Source organism: Platalea leucorodia (genome assembly GCF_965183815.1).
Source record: "Platalea leucorodia genome assembly, chromosome: 4".
Classification (NCBI taxonomy): domain Eukaryota; kingdom Metazoa; phylum Chordata; class Aves; order Pelecaniformes; family Threskiornithidae; genus Platalea; species Platalea leucorodia.
The window spans coordinates 102,481,863-102,496,735 of NC_138826.1; the positions used below are offsets into that span (position 1 = coordinate 102,481,863).

General features: G+C 43.9%; 1 protein-coding gene across 1 annotated transcript in view; it reads left to right on the forward strand.

The window, feature by feature from the left end:
• Nucleotides 1-7,891: 7,891 nt before the first annotated feature.
• PTPRZ1 (protein tyrosine phosphatase receptor type Z1) overlaps nt 7,892-14,873 on the forward strand; it is a gene marked incomplete at both ends in the record, with an annotated part of 144,846 nt that continues 137,864 nt past the window's right edge. Inside the window, one exon of the mRNA XM_082308438.1 lies at nt 7,892-7,949. Within this exon, the coding sequence (XP_082164564.1) occupies nt 7,892-7,949 (58 nt within the window). The remainder of the gene's footprint in view (nt 7,950-14,873) is intronic.

Consider the following 14,873-nt stretch of genomic DNA (forward strand, 5'->3'; position numbering starts at 1 on the left):
ATTAAGAATGTTTTTGCCTTTTTTTGACATCTACCAAGTACTGAGCTAATATTTTCATACAACTATCTATCATAACCCCAAATCTCACTCCTGAGTGGTAACAGTAATCTCAGACCTCATCATTTTCCATTAGAACCTAGGATTCTTTTCTCGACAGGCATCGCATTTTTCTCTGTGTATATTAAATTTTGTATATTTCAGTTGTCACAGCTGATAGGCAGCTCTGAAGATTTAATAGCAAACCAAGATACGTCTATGTTTTCTGATTAAATTTCGTTCAAATTTAAGAAGTTACTCTTTCTAGCAGTAGATGTTCTGAGATCTTAGAAGCCATTACAATGGAATGACTGCCTTAAATATTTTTAGATGTTAAGGAGGAATATTGTTTTACTTAGTTATTCCTTTCCCTACTTGGGAAACTTATGCCTTTTGTTTCTATGTGCTAGAAGCCAACATCTCTGCCTCCGTTTATTTTCCTATCAATATACCAGCAACATTGGTGGTACTGTCAAAAGAAAGATGAGCTGTGAATAGCTTATTTTGCGAATACCTTGAATGCTGACAAAGAGTAGCTATTTTTGAGATGGGTTATGGCATATCAGCATACCCTTGTTGTTGTTTTGTTACCGTTTACTTTTATCCCCAGGTGAACAGTAGATTTCAAAACTACTTACACATTTAAAAGCAATGAGAATAATAGCAGTCAAATACTAGGTCAGTTCCATAATCTAAGTTGCTTTTAGTTCCAGTTAAAATTGAAACATACCCTCTAAAAGTGGTATAATTTGCTGTAAGCAAAAAAATGTGGAAAAAGATGATAAACATGCATTTAAGAAAAAAAAAATCGGTGCTTCATTTCCCAGCAGTTAAGTGTTCCTACGATTCAGTATGCATTATCCGAAAACTCCTCTGTGCAGCATCATCAACAATGTTTATCCAAGCATGATGATTATGATAAATTGTTCCAGGGACTTCATATCTACTGTGCTTGTAGGTCGGCACTTGCTGTAATAAGAAGGCCACCAGATTCACAAATGAAAGAGAAAAAAATCGGTAAATGTGATGTCAATGTAGGAAATACTGTTTGATTAGATCTGCAAATGAGCCAAAACAACTTGCTTTTGGCTGGAATTGACCTAGCAGATCTCAGCCTAATGGCTGGTTGCAGGGGGGATTTTATTATTATTATTATTATTATTATTATTATTATTATTATTATTATTATTATTATTATTATTATTATTATTTATTATTATTTATTTTATTAATTATTATTTATTAATTTATGTACTATTACATGGGCTATTGTTAAAGCCTGCCACATACATAGGAATTGTCTGTTTACTCTGCATGATCAAATGTTTCAGTCTATGCATACCTTTAATACATAGCATGCACTGGAGTTTTCAATTCTGGCTTGCTGTTTTTCTAAGTATACGTTTTGGTTTTACTCATCCAAATTTCCTGTCAGGATGTACACTATCTTTAAAAAGAAGGCAGCAGAAAAAGAGCCTTTTAATCATCAACACCACTGAAAACAGTGCCTTATTCTGCAGTTACTGATTGAAAGAACCTTCTTCACTGGGATAGAAAACGTTTCTTTACACTCCGCAACGAGAGCTTTACCGACAGTAAGAGCCAGAGGGGAAGGGGACCCATGAAATCGCTGCTTGTAGACAGAGTTCACTGCATGGGTGACACGAAAGACAGTGGGCTTCTTATGCATTTCAAAGTGGAGGGCCAAATTCAGTGCCTGGATAGGTTGCAGAGGAGCTGGGAGAAGCTTTGCACCAGGCTGCCACCGTCCCCGGCATTCAGGCAGACCTACTTCTACCTGCCCCTGCACAGAAAGACAAGCAAGAAGACCTCCCAGGAGGACACGCTACCCTGTGTTTGGGGACTAGGGGAAAATCGACTGTTAAATAATTCACTCCTGCCCACTCTTTTATCATTTCAGGGGTTAGTCTTATCTGTCTCTGTGGGAAACTACTGTGTTGCTAACAGGTAACTATGTAGTGAGATGAGATGCTAGTGTGGTCGTAGCTGTGCTTTGTGTTCCCAATTTTCCATTTAATAATCCAAGCAGAAATGAATAGGAATGCTAAATAGGAGTATGAAATATTATTTTCATTTTCTCTGTTACTGCATAGCAAGAGGGAAAATAACCAAATGCCCCTAGAGGCATATCCGTTTGTCTAGAACATAGGAAGGGATTTGCAACTGGAGTCAGAGCATTTTACAGCACGGCCATGCCTCTCACAGAGCTGAAAGCATAGTCAGAAAGTCAGCCAGTGGTGCATCTTTCTTCACAGATAGGTTTCTTGTGGAAAAATAGCACGAGCCTTCATGGAAAATGTTGGAAATACTTGTTTGCCACGAGTGTTCAGTAGTAGTAGTGTGTTGAGTAGTAGCACTGAGTACAACATTGCAGAGGCAAATTGTGACTAACCAGCCAGAAACGAGTATGAAGGAAACGTAGACAAATTTGACTCAGTGTTCATGTACACATATATAAAATCAATCTGCTCAAAGTTTGCATTTCAACCCCTCATTGCTTATTTCTCATACTCTATAACCACTCTGCTCCCTAAGTAGTGGGGTTAGAAGGTCATTCTTCAGCAGATTTAACAAGGGGCAGCTGTTTTGACACTGAAGGAACCAGCTAGGTACGGACTGTTTTTGCCAGAAGAGACAGAGTTTGTAGATAGATGTGGTTTTTATTTCAAGATCAGTTGATAAAGCTGGGAGAAACAGGTATCTAAGATTTCTACCCCACAAACCTTTCATCAGATCATCTGCTTTGCCAGAAGACATGGTATTGAAGCCTTTTCCATGGCTAGGCCAGACACATAGCTGCTTAAAAAGACAAGCTTAAACTGTGCTGTCTTTAGTGCATCTAACAGCCCAGCTCTTTTCAATTGGTTCTTACTGAGAACTAAAATAATAAAACCAGATTATGTGAATAGACTTTGTCTCTCGTCTAGCTCTTCCCAGGGTCTGATGGCACCTGGCTGTTATCAAACTGTCAAGTTCTGATCTTTTTCCGAGAGGAAAATAGACACCCCCTACTGTCCTCGGGTTTAGCTTTGAAAAACAATTCAGTTACATCTTCTGTTTTGCAAAGGGCTGAATAACCAGTTCAATGTCACCATTTTTCTGGTCTTTCTGTGTTTTTGGAGGCAACTGAATTGGGAGAGTAATGCCTCAGACCCGTTCCAAAAAATTAAAATAACACTACTTTACACAGAGTACAAAAAATGGAACTCCCTTAAAATATGGCAAAACCAATCTTTATTTATTTGTTAATAAGTTTTTAATGATCTTGAAACTCTAACATGGCAGACAAAAGTGAGGTAGACAAAAATAGTGGTTTTACTTTCATTTTGTATCTTAATATTACAAAAAAAAAAGGTCTGAGATCCTATGCTAATACTCCTCCATTTAATATTAAATACTTATGGTAAAAAGTTCTCTGAAAAAACAGTACTCTAACGAGACAGATCTGACGCATTTGACTTCAGCGTGACACTAAATGAATTTGCGTTTTGGTATCTTATTATGTGTCTGAATGATATTCCTAATGATGGTAGTTGTAACTATTGCCAGGACAACATACCTCTGCACACACCTTTTTAATATTTTGAATTTACATGTCTATTTCTCCAGTAAATTAGAAACTAAAGATGGAAGTCCACTGGATTCTTTGTTAACATACCATAACATACATACCAAGACACACTGGTGGAATAGCCTTCATACAGGAAAGAAAGGAAAAAAAAAGCTGCAAGTAAACCCAAAAAAGGATTTGACAAATATCAAAGACAGCACTGAAAATGAAAACATTTACCACAAAAGAAGCAGAAGATAAATGCAACAAGAACTTGACATTATTCTGAAAAAAACATAAGCACTCAAAACAAGGTAGAAAAAAAGCTGAACAAGACATGGAATGACTCACCCTGGAAAATAACAAGATTGTCACAATACAAAGGAAAATACAGTATCAACACTGACGAGAGGTTCATTTAGACCGAGAAAAATGTAACAATGGATAAAAAGAGTGGATTTGAAGAAAATATTCGATATCAGATGAGAAGAGTAAAAGAAGGCTGAAAATTAAAGAAATTTAAAAAAGATAGAAAGGGAAAGGCATATCAAAATGGGAAAATCTTAACACAGAAACTAAAGAGGGACCAGTTTCTAAAGAAGGACCAGTTTCTCATCAAGACTTGGTAATGTTCCATAAAAGGACAAGTAGAAATATTACCTAATGAAAGAGAAGCTTTATGTAAATTCGCAAACTATTTACTAAAGGGAATAGCGATGAAAAGAAGTCATATTTTCATTGCTAAGTCATCAGTAAGAATATTAAGTTTTAAAGAAATAAAAATCTGGAATGTTAACTACAAGCCCTTTTCATGTCTGCTTGCTATTGTATCACATTGTGGGTTATTTATACTTAATATAGGAGAAAGAGGAAGCAGTAATAGAAATCATTTCGTTAGAGCTAGTGAATTGATTTGCTTGTCAGATTTCCTTATTTCCAAATTAATTTTAGTGAATTTGGCGTGATGCAGCGCAAGCTAAAACATCATGACACGACAGCTAAAGGTGAAGATGAACATTGTCACCCCACCACAGCCAAGTGTTTCCTAGACTATAGAGAGGGCATCGTCACCAACTATTCTTCAGTACCAGAGGGGTATTGTAGGAATTGGCCTCTGGCCTGGTGTCTTTTCTAAACCATTGACACCTCTTCAAAGCAGCTGTAAAGTACTATCAGATCAGGATATAACAGTTTTATTCTTACTCAGGCCAGGTTTGCATATACACTGAACGGCCAGAGATGAACCTTCTAATCCATCCTTATTATCTCTATATTACAGGCTATAAAACTGCACATGAGCTAGTGTAGGCATTTATGGTCATGTTTTAAGGAGACTAAATTCTTGATGCAAAGGTTTCAAATGATGGAGAGTCTAACACATTCACTGGTGATCTGTCCTAGATGTTTATTGTTCACCTTGTAAAATATTACAATGTATTACCTGCTGGAAGTGAAAGTTAACTATTGGTGTAACCATGTCAGGACCAGATTCTCGCAGTGTAGTAATTTACTGTGGAAAACTAGGAAATAGTTCTGCCACCTACGAATGCTGTGCTTGCCCTCCAGTGTGGGTGTGTTCACGATGGGTAACTTGTTCACGGTATAAATAAAAGGGGATTCTTAAAGAAACCCTGTAAGAAAGGGAGCGCACTGACCTACCTAAAGCCCTTCCAGCACCTACCTGAGTAGGGAACCATGTTAGCAGCTGTTAGAAGTGATCTTTAGCCTCGTCAGACGACCACAAAGCTTTGGCCATGGCTGAAAAGCTGGAGATGAAAAGGCACCAAACTGCTCAAAAGTTGGTCCCCAGCAGGGTGGATCGGGAAGCTGGAAGCCACTGCAAGCTCTCATGTACTAACAAGCAACATAATTGATTCATGTCTACCTACCAGCTTGAGGGGAAAGCCAAGCGGAGGTACAGCCTGAGAGCCGTGCATTACTGCAGTCCTGCAGGCATTGGCTTTATACTGTATATTATAATAATACCTATACATATTGCTATGCAATACTGTATAATTCTTATTCCTACTGAGAAACCAAGCCAATTGCAAAATGGTGTTGCAGCTGGAGTTTGTCTCAAATATATTATCCGCTGGTAGTAACATTTTGTCTTGTATATGTGTATCAGAGTGTTTGTGCATGCATGTGTGTGTATGGGTTTGGAAATCACTACAGTTGTTTCCTGGCATCTAGGTTCTTTTGATAACATGAAAATCAGCTGACTAAAATCTTTAACATCATTTTCCCTTAGGACAATCCTAAAAAAGGTTTTTATTGGTGGAGCTCAGGACACGGAACTTGTTTCTTCCCATGATACCAGAAGTCTGTTTAACAAGAACCGTCATTCAGAGTTAATCCTTCTCCTAATGAACCAACCTCTATTGTATGTAAACTCTGTAGTACCCTGAAAGATGCTGACCTTGCATGAGAAGACACGTCCGCAGCCTGCTTTCCAAATACAATCAACTGCTTGAGCATCTCGGCAATTTCTCCTGTAACTTTTGTTCACTCAGAAATTTCCAATTTGCTTCATGTCAAGCTAGCTCATAACATCCCAAACAGCCAGGTAGAGCAGGCAGACATCGAAATGAAAAACTGACACAGGCATTTTTCCTTTGTTCTCCTGAAAGACAAGCTGGCAGAAGCGGCTCCGGTGCCCGAGGACGAAGAGGCCCAGTAGAGTGGGGTACCTATAAAGCACCAAGTGTTTTTACACTTAAGTTGCCCGCCATTAAGAGTCGCATCACATCCGTGCTGAGTAGACGGTTTCACTCGGATGGGAACAGTATCGCAAACACAGAAACCATTCACACGGCTCCTGGGCTGCTCTTGGGCGGCCCTGGGATGAAGCGAGGACCGCGCCTGTCACCGCACGCTCCCAAGGCCCGCAGCGTTTGCCAGAGGCGCTCGCAGCCCCCCGCTGCCCTGTCGCACCAGGACACCCGGAGGGCCCAGCTCAGGGCGGGCCGGGGCGGCGGGCCGTGGCCGTGGCCGGCCGGGGCGGCAGGCTGCCGGCCCCTCCGGAGCGGGGAGCCGCGCAGGGCCGGGGGCCCGCGCCGCCGCTCTGCCGCGCAGGTCCCGCCGCCCCGCACCCCCCCACCGTGCGGGACCCGCTGCTCGTTTCCCTTCATTTTTCACTTCATGCTTAGGTGGTTTGGGGGTTGTGTTTTTTTCGTCTTGTTTTGCCTTTTCGAAGAAGCGGCGCCGGTGCCTGCGCCCTGACCCACTTCCACGGCGGCTAATGGCATTCCGCTGCTCCAGCCCCTTCCCCCGCTGCCCCGCGGCTCCCAGGGAACGCGGACCCTCCTCGCCGCCGCCCGCCTCGGGGAGCGGCCCGCAAACGCCACCCGCTCGCAGGCCGCCGGCGCCCGCCGCGCTCCCCGCCGCGCCTCTCGGGGTCACCGCCGCCGTGCGCGCCTGCAAGGCCGGGCCCTCAAACCGGGGAGGGGGCCGCCCCGCGCCCGCTGCTTCGCAACGGGGCTCCGCCGCCCGCGCGCTCGGCGGCGCCCCCGCAGCATGCGCCCCCCGGGCTGGCACCCCCCCCCCCCCCGCACCCCCCACAGCCCCTCCCGCCTCCCCGTTCAACTTTTCCTTCGCACGCCGGTGGCGGGGGGCACCGTCCCGGGGGCTGCGCCGCGCGGAGCCGCGGGGGGGGGTCCTCGGCCCCGGGACCCCGCTTTGGCCGCGGCGACGAGACCCCCCCGGCCCCCGCCCTCCTCCCTCCTGCCGGCGGGGGGGCCGCCCCCTCCACGCACACGCAGACACACACACACACGCTCGCGCGCGCGCGCGCGCAGGCAGACACACTCACACGCGCGCACACGTGCGCGCCCGCCCAGCAGCGCGCGGTCTCCGCCCCCCCCGCGCACACACACCCAGGCACACACACGCGACATCACACACCGAGCGCACAGGCGCACGCACGCACACCCGCGCGCACGCACCCGCGCGCTGCCCCGCAGGCACTCGCGCCCCGGGCAGCGCGGCCGCTCGGCGGAGCGCGGGGCGCGGCGCGGCGCGGAGCGGAGGGCGGCCCCCGGCGAGCCCCCGCCATGCGCTGAGCCGCGGCCCCGCCAGCGCCCAGCCCCGCTGATCCCGCCCGCCCGCGGCGTGGGGGCGGCCGCCGGGCGCGGCCGCGGCGCGGAGCCGGCGCCCCGCTGGGGAGAGGTGCAGCTGCCCGCGGAGGCAGGCAGGCAGGCAGGCAGGCAGGCAGGAGGCTGAGAGGCAGTCGGACGGACGGACGGGCAGGCAGGCAGACGGGAGGAGGCAAAGGACGATTTGGACATGCTCATTCTAGGGCGCCTGGTTGCCTGCATCCAGCTCGTCTGTATCCTCAGAGTGGGTGAGTGATATCTGCGTGAATTCGTCTCCGGGTTGCAGAGCAACTTTTCTCCCCGGGCGCCGGCGAGGCGTTCTCCCCCCATCCCCTGTGCCTAGAGCCGCAGGTGCGGCCGCCGGCTGTTCCACACCGCCGGAGCGCGCTGTCAGCACCACGGGTGGGATCGTTCCTCCTACCGCTTTTTACCTCAGCAGCCTCCCGCTGCCGGGCTCCGCGGAACCCCCCCGCCACCCCCGGCACAGGCGGGTTGCTCCGGGGCGCGGGGGACTCGCCAGCCCGCCCTGCCCCTGCCCCGCCGCGCCGGGCGCCGCCGAGCCCTCCGCCGGGCCCCGGCCCCGCCGGGCAGCCCGCGCCCGCGGGGAGAGGGGGTGCGCCCGCGACCGGAGGGAGCGGGGAACCCCTGCCAAGCAGCGCTGAGATCGGGCGCCTCTGCGGACGCGGGGAGTGAAAATTGACGTTAGCCTCTCGCACGAACAGTTTCGAAGGGCGCCGGGGACGGGTGCAAAATTTCAGCCCCCCCAAAAAAGGCTCCTTCTCCACGAACGGGCAGCGCCGGTGGTTGCCCCGAACCGGGGTGTAACTGCTGCCTCGGACAGCGAAATACAAGTCCTTCGTTCCCGTGGGACGCTGCATACAGAATATGCATTTCTGTATAGATTTTAGCAGGGCTACTTACATAATCAAATTAATTTTCAACTCATTCAGATGTGTGCAAGTGGAGCGCATCCTAAAAATCACGCAGTGCTGTTATTCGCTGTTATTATTATAACCAGCGCGAGTCAGTTGATGCTGTTAGAAGTGTTGCCTTAAATACTTTGTCAAATAAATATTAGGAGCTTAAGTGGTGGGGTTTGTATCGTACTGAATGATCGTTTTGAATTTATAAGCTTCTGTCAAATAGATCACTAGAAAATCCTAGTTGTTGGCTTGTATTTAAGCGTGAGGAACTTAGGCGCTTCAGCCCATGGTGTACAAACCCAGTTTTACAATAGATCTCGTGATAAAGTAGGCACTAACCTACATTTTTCACCCAATAGGTGGTGCTGCTTCTGAAACCATGAAGCTCTATAAACAAAGATCGGTGTTAGGTTACTCGGAGTGAACGCAATTTCGTACCAAGTTCTGCTAGTTAGAGGAAACTACTTTTTAAAATTTTGTCAGGTGAAAAATATTTTCACCTCCTTTCTGAAAGTATACTGGAGTAATTCAGCTATCAATGTGATGAATGTAACTGACCTTTAATTAAAATGTATGCTCTTTATAAGGGCATTAATAGCATTTTAATGTCACTTTTAAACTAACCTATTTCTAAAAAGAGGGTGCTTATTCTAATATCATTCCCTTCTACTGGTCTGGCAAAGAATGGCCCGTCATAAAACTTTTGATAAGTTTTCATAACATCTTTCTTATGTTGCCAACCTGTTGCCTAAAATCAGATGTACTCCCAAGACTATTTACAGGACAAAATTAGCAGGTGCTTGTATATGTGTGTGGAGATATGGAGACTAACTTCCATGTTCAGATGGAAGCATGGCAAGCAATGCAAGACGTAAACATAACTTTTCTAATGAAACCTATGGTTTTTTAATAATTTCATCTCGTGTCTTTGCAGAAATAAGGTGGTTTTGTATAATGTGATATTCAAATACATGGTCTGCATGTGTATGTTACATTCATGAATTTAGAAGATCTGTCAGCATGGGAGAACAAGGTTTTTTGCTTATGCATGAGGTATAATATAAGTGCGGCTACTTTTTTATTTTCCGTAGACTCATACACTATTGTTTTCAAACCTGACCTGAAGGGGACACCCTTTCTGGATGTGATGGATGATTTAGTCTCAATGGTGGTTCATTCTGAAGCCTCATGAGCTAGACTGCTCAGTGTGTTCAACAACATGGTTGTTCCTGAAAATGAATACCCTGTACAGGTTATTAGACTGATTTAATCAGATTTCATTTGATATGTTCCTCTTTGAGTTTCTCTCCGTAATTAAATATACTCTCATCTGATAGTATTAATTCATAGGAGTAAATATTTTATTAGGATTTTGACATTATTTCCTTTTGGTTTTTCATAAAAAAATAAAAATAAATGATTGCGTACTACCAGTGTGTGGTTCCTAGGGCTTGGCGAGAGAGGAGGACTGGGTCGGACTGGCTGGCTCTTACCATTAGGTATTTCTGGTATGGAAGAAACCAGACCCAGGGCTCTGTGAATGGGATGTTGCTGAAGAGTGTGGCAGCATTCTGGAGGTTGTGCTTACTGGTTCAGGGCTAGGCAACATGTAGATTCCGGCTTCGTTTGCTTGTAGTTTCAAAAAATGTTACTGAGTTCTCAGCTGGTCATGTACAGAGCTCTGCAAGAGGTCCTTTCTGATGAATCTGTTCAGGAGTTTTGCTGTTGCCTCTGGGAGATTCAGCAGGAAAATCTCAGTCTCATATGTGGTCAGAAAACACAGGGCGGTCAAATCAACCTCACTGAAGAAAAACCTGTTAGAGCAGGCGGAGACAAAAAGTTCTTTTGGGAATGACAAAACAGTGACAGTTCGTTCTCTGTGTTATTGAAGAAATGCTTAGGGGCTTGATTCTAATATCCCTGCTGAGATATGAATAGCACCTTCCTCCACAGTGTTACTGAAGCCAAGTACTGATGTAAGTATTTATGGAGCAGGGTATTATCTGAGTATTCTCAGTGAGTGCCATTCAGTGAAGTTCAATGGAACTACTTGTGGAGTGAGATGGTATTCAGTCACAAGTAGGGGCGCATGAGAAGTCCTGTGTGATTATTTGTGGACACTACTGTGTAGTTAGAATAGAGATTTCCTATGAAGTTCTTTCTGTTACTAAAATTAAAGGGAAAAAATCTCTGTGGACAATTCACTTGCTTTTTTACATTTTTATTTTAAATGAGAAATATATGACTCTAATCTGCAGCCTGCATATATCTCAGGCTGAAGATATTCTTTGAAATTCTGCCCCGGCTAACCGATGTGCTCCATATAACCTCCTGAAAGTCAATGGGGTGTGCCCTTTTTGTAGCTTTTGTCTCATTGTGCTTATGGAAAAAATATCTTTTCCATAAGTAGACTATTTATGAATCTGTGTAGGCAAGAAAATGTTAATAGAAAAAGGAACATGTTTTAGCAAATTACATTATAATTGTGGCTAAATTTAAATCAAAGAGGTGTAAATGTTTAGGCAAGACTTAAAAAATATTCCCTGCTCTCACTAGCAAAATATATGGGTAACTTCCCCAAATAATGTAAAAAGTCTCTCCAAAATTAGCTCATCTGCACCTTATTACTATCACTGTCTGACCTCAACCAGGGTTTTGCCTTTCAAAACGCAGCTAATTAAACTATGAATTGTTTAATTAGTTGTGTCTCATTTTAATTTTTCACTATCTAGAAAAGATCTCTCTCTCATTTTTAGTTTGTTTCTGGCATCCCAGTACCATGACTTTATTTACACAAAAGTAGTAACGTTTCCCTAAATATTCTAATTTTTCATATACAACTGATGTCAGGACTGTATTTCCAAGCTAGCAGACGGCATACATTTCGTGACCGAAAAGAAAAGCAACTTCTTTTCACTCTTTACTGGACAGCCCCAATTAATAGTAACGAGAATCTGAAGGACAGCCTTGGCTCAGCTTTCTAAATCCCATCACACTTTCTGTTCATTCTCATGTCCACACTTTTAGATTCAATAAGCCCTTAGACTGTTAAAGGACTACAGGATCAGATCCTTCTTTTTTGCACTAGCCTCTTACTTTGGCAATATATTTGTAGGCCAGATACTTGGTATACTTCAAACTCAATGACATGACAGTAATATTACTGTATATTATTTTTAATGCTTTAGCGTATTTTACACTTAAGATGACATGTTCCTATGGATGATGATACATAGTTCCTATGGAGAAATTTAGTCTTGCTATATCTAAAACATAAGAGCTAAAACAAAAATAAGAATTTTAGGACTGTTAAACCATCTATTTTAACCATCTGTATGTTACACATTTTTGTACCATAGAGATTGATATATACCAAAATCTAAATATACAGTATGGATTTATTTTAAGTTCAAATACTGGCAGGTATGAAAAGTTGTGCAGAAATGAATGACATTTTAAAAGTTAATGTCAGTGTAACCTAATATTTATTCAGCAGACTAGTCTGTGGGACGTATCTAAAGTAGTTAAAGCTGTACTTTGCAATGTTTATTCAATACAATGTGTAAGGGAAGTTTTCTAAGTTGTATTTGGCATTACTTCACTTCTAAATATACTCTTCTATCTGAATTCCTGGAGAGAAACTAAATACATATAAAATGACAGTGGTAATTTGAAGCTATTCTAATTATAATCAGGATTATAAATCAGGATGTTAATTTATGAATGTAGGCTCTTGCCCATTTCTTAAGGAAGGCGATTTCCTTCATTTTCTGTGCTCATCATTTAAGTGGTCACTGCCCACTATGAGTTCTCTAATTAGGAATTTAAGGGTGAACAGATTCTGTTCTTTCGCTGACAATTTCAATTCCTCTTCAAACGTGCCGTGCTTCTCAGTATTCCCCGTGGGGCCTGGAAGTCTGCGGCAGTTCCGGAGCCCCCCGCTCCCATTTAACAGCTCGATTCTCACAGCTTCGTGCACCATTTATGTGGCTTTCCTGTATGAGACATCCTTTGGCTATTCAATAAGCTGCTTTTCCCATAAAGACAAAAGTTACCTTTTTGAATACATGTCAAGGCCTCTGCATTAGAAAGATAAATCAACAGGAAGAAAAGGACTTACAGTATTAAATAAACAAAATCCACTAAATGAAAGATAGCAAATTTTTCAAAGAGGCTGGGACTGTAAGTGAAACTTGGCTGCGGCAGGTTGTTGAGGAACTGCTGGCAGCAGGGTACTTTTGTAGGAAGGTATGGTGGAGGTTGCTTGTTGAATACAAATTACTGATGTCGGTCAATTCAGTCTTGAGGCTCAGGTGGAAATAACTGGAGATTTTAGAAACAAGGAGAGGGTTTATTTGGCTTATTTTGCATCGCTGGCTGATACTGTGGCACTCTCTGGTTGAGGTGAAATAATAGACTTTTTAAGAAAAATGGGCACTGTGTAAAAGGCTCATGGATTACTCTAGAAGAGGCATGCCTCTCAAAAGCTCCTGTTGCCTTCTACTTCTTGCCCATACTTGACTTGGGTTTTCTTTGATCCACCAGAGGTAGCTGTATTTCACCCTAGAAATCCGTATTTTTCATTACTAATTGAAGACTGCAGGAGCTATTGTTTGAGTTAGCTAATTTTGGAAATCATTATTGTGGTAAAAGTCCCATGGATGACAAAAATCCTACATCTGATAAGGAAGGCTCAGCACTGAAAGTAGGATGCTGGTAGAACTTAGGTGCCTGAACCCAAAATTTTAATTAAAAGGGTCCCTGACTCAGCTAGTACCTTTCAGGGCTGCCAGGGAAGCTTTCAGGCAGGTACAATTCCCCTTCTGCATGTGCCTTACCTGACGCTATTATGTGTATCTCAGTGCCTCTTTCCCTCCTAAGTTTAATTGGGATCCAAACGCAAGCGTTCTTTGAGATTAATTCACTGATCCCTAAATCAGTAAGGCTTCCCTAAATAGACGCAGACAGGATCAGGCGTCTTGATCTGACTGCTCTCGCTACTCCTGTTTAAGACAAAGGACAAGGCGATGGCTGTGCCACCTTCTCATGGTGTGGCCCAGTGACTGAAGCATTTTTCCAAGGAAACACAGTCTAGAGGGAAGACTTGTTCTGAGCTGAAGGGATTTGAACCTAAATCTCCTATCTCCAAACATTAGGTTTTGTCAAATGAGAGGACTCTTCATACTTCTTGTTTAAGTTGAAGCATTTTTCCTTAAAAAAAGGGGGGGGGGGGGGGGGGGGGGGGGGGAAAGGGTCAGTTACAGGGAAGGACTAGGGAGAAAAACAAATAACATCATTATGCCACTGCATGCAATCATAGCTAACCTACATCTTAAATATTGTGGACATTTATGTTCCCCTCATCTCAGAAAGGGCACAGCAGACTTGGAAGAAGTAAGAGAATAGCAACAGGGTATCTGTTTTCAGGAATGACTAAATAAGTTAGGACTCCCTGTCAAGACCAAAGACAACTTAAAAGTTTGTTTTGTAGACCATTATAAACTCACAAGTGATGGCAATAGATTCTTCACTGACTCTTCCAATACAAGAGCAAGGGGACAACAAAGTAAGGCAGTAGGAGGCAGATTTAAAAATAAATAAAATAAAAGGGTAGTTTTTCCTGCAACAGGTGATAGATTTATGAAACTGCTGTAGGTTGCTCTGGGAGCAAAACATTTTGAGGGGATACTAGATAAGCTTGTGAAAGAGAAACCTACTGAGGGTTGCTAAGCAGATGGAAACCACATCCATTTCAGGAATTTTTGGAGCTAGAAATAGAGCCTGGGAGAGTTTGCAAGGACATTTTCAAGCATATCACATACGTTTGCCTTTTTCTTACTGTTCCTTAAGCATCTGCTTCAGGATTTTGGAGGCAGGACTCTGAATTGGTAGGGTAGTACAGCAAGAGAGGAAATACGAGTTCTTATGCCTGCTCCTACTCAGTATTTCATTATCCACTTGCTGGATACAATGCATAAATCGCTACCACTGCCTTTTCTCTGGTTGTGATCTAAAAAGAGGAGGTTTTGCTCATTTCTTTGAAAGCTGCAGGTACTTACTGTCGGAAGGGGATTCTAGGCTGCACTTCTGAAGGACCCAACCTCCCAAGGGCTGGCAGAGTTCAGATGCATTTCCACCAACTCGGTGTTTTACATCAGCTGTCGTGGGCAGCTGAATGCTGTTTGCACAAGCCAGTTGCTTGTTACTGCACTCAGCTGCCTAGCTCACCTAGAGACAGTGTAGGAGCCT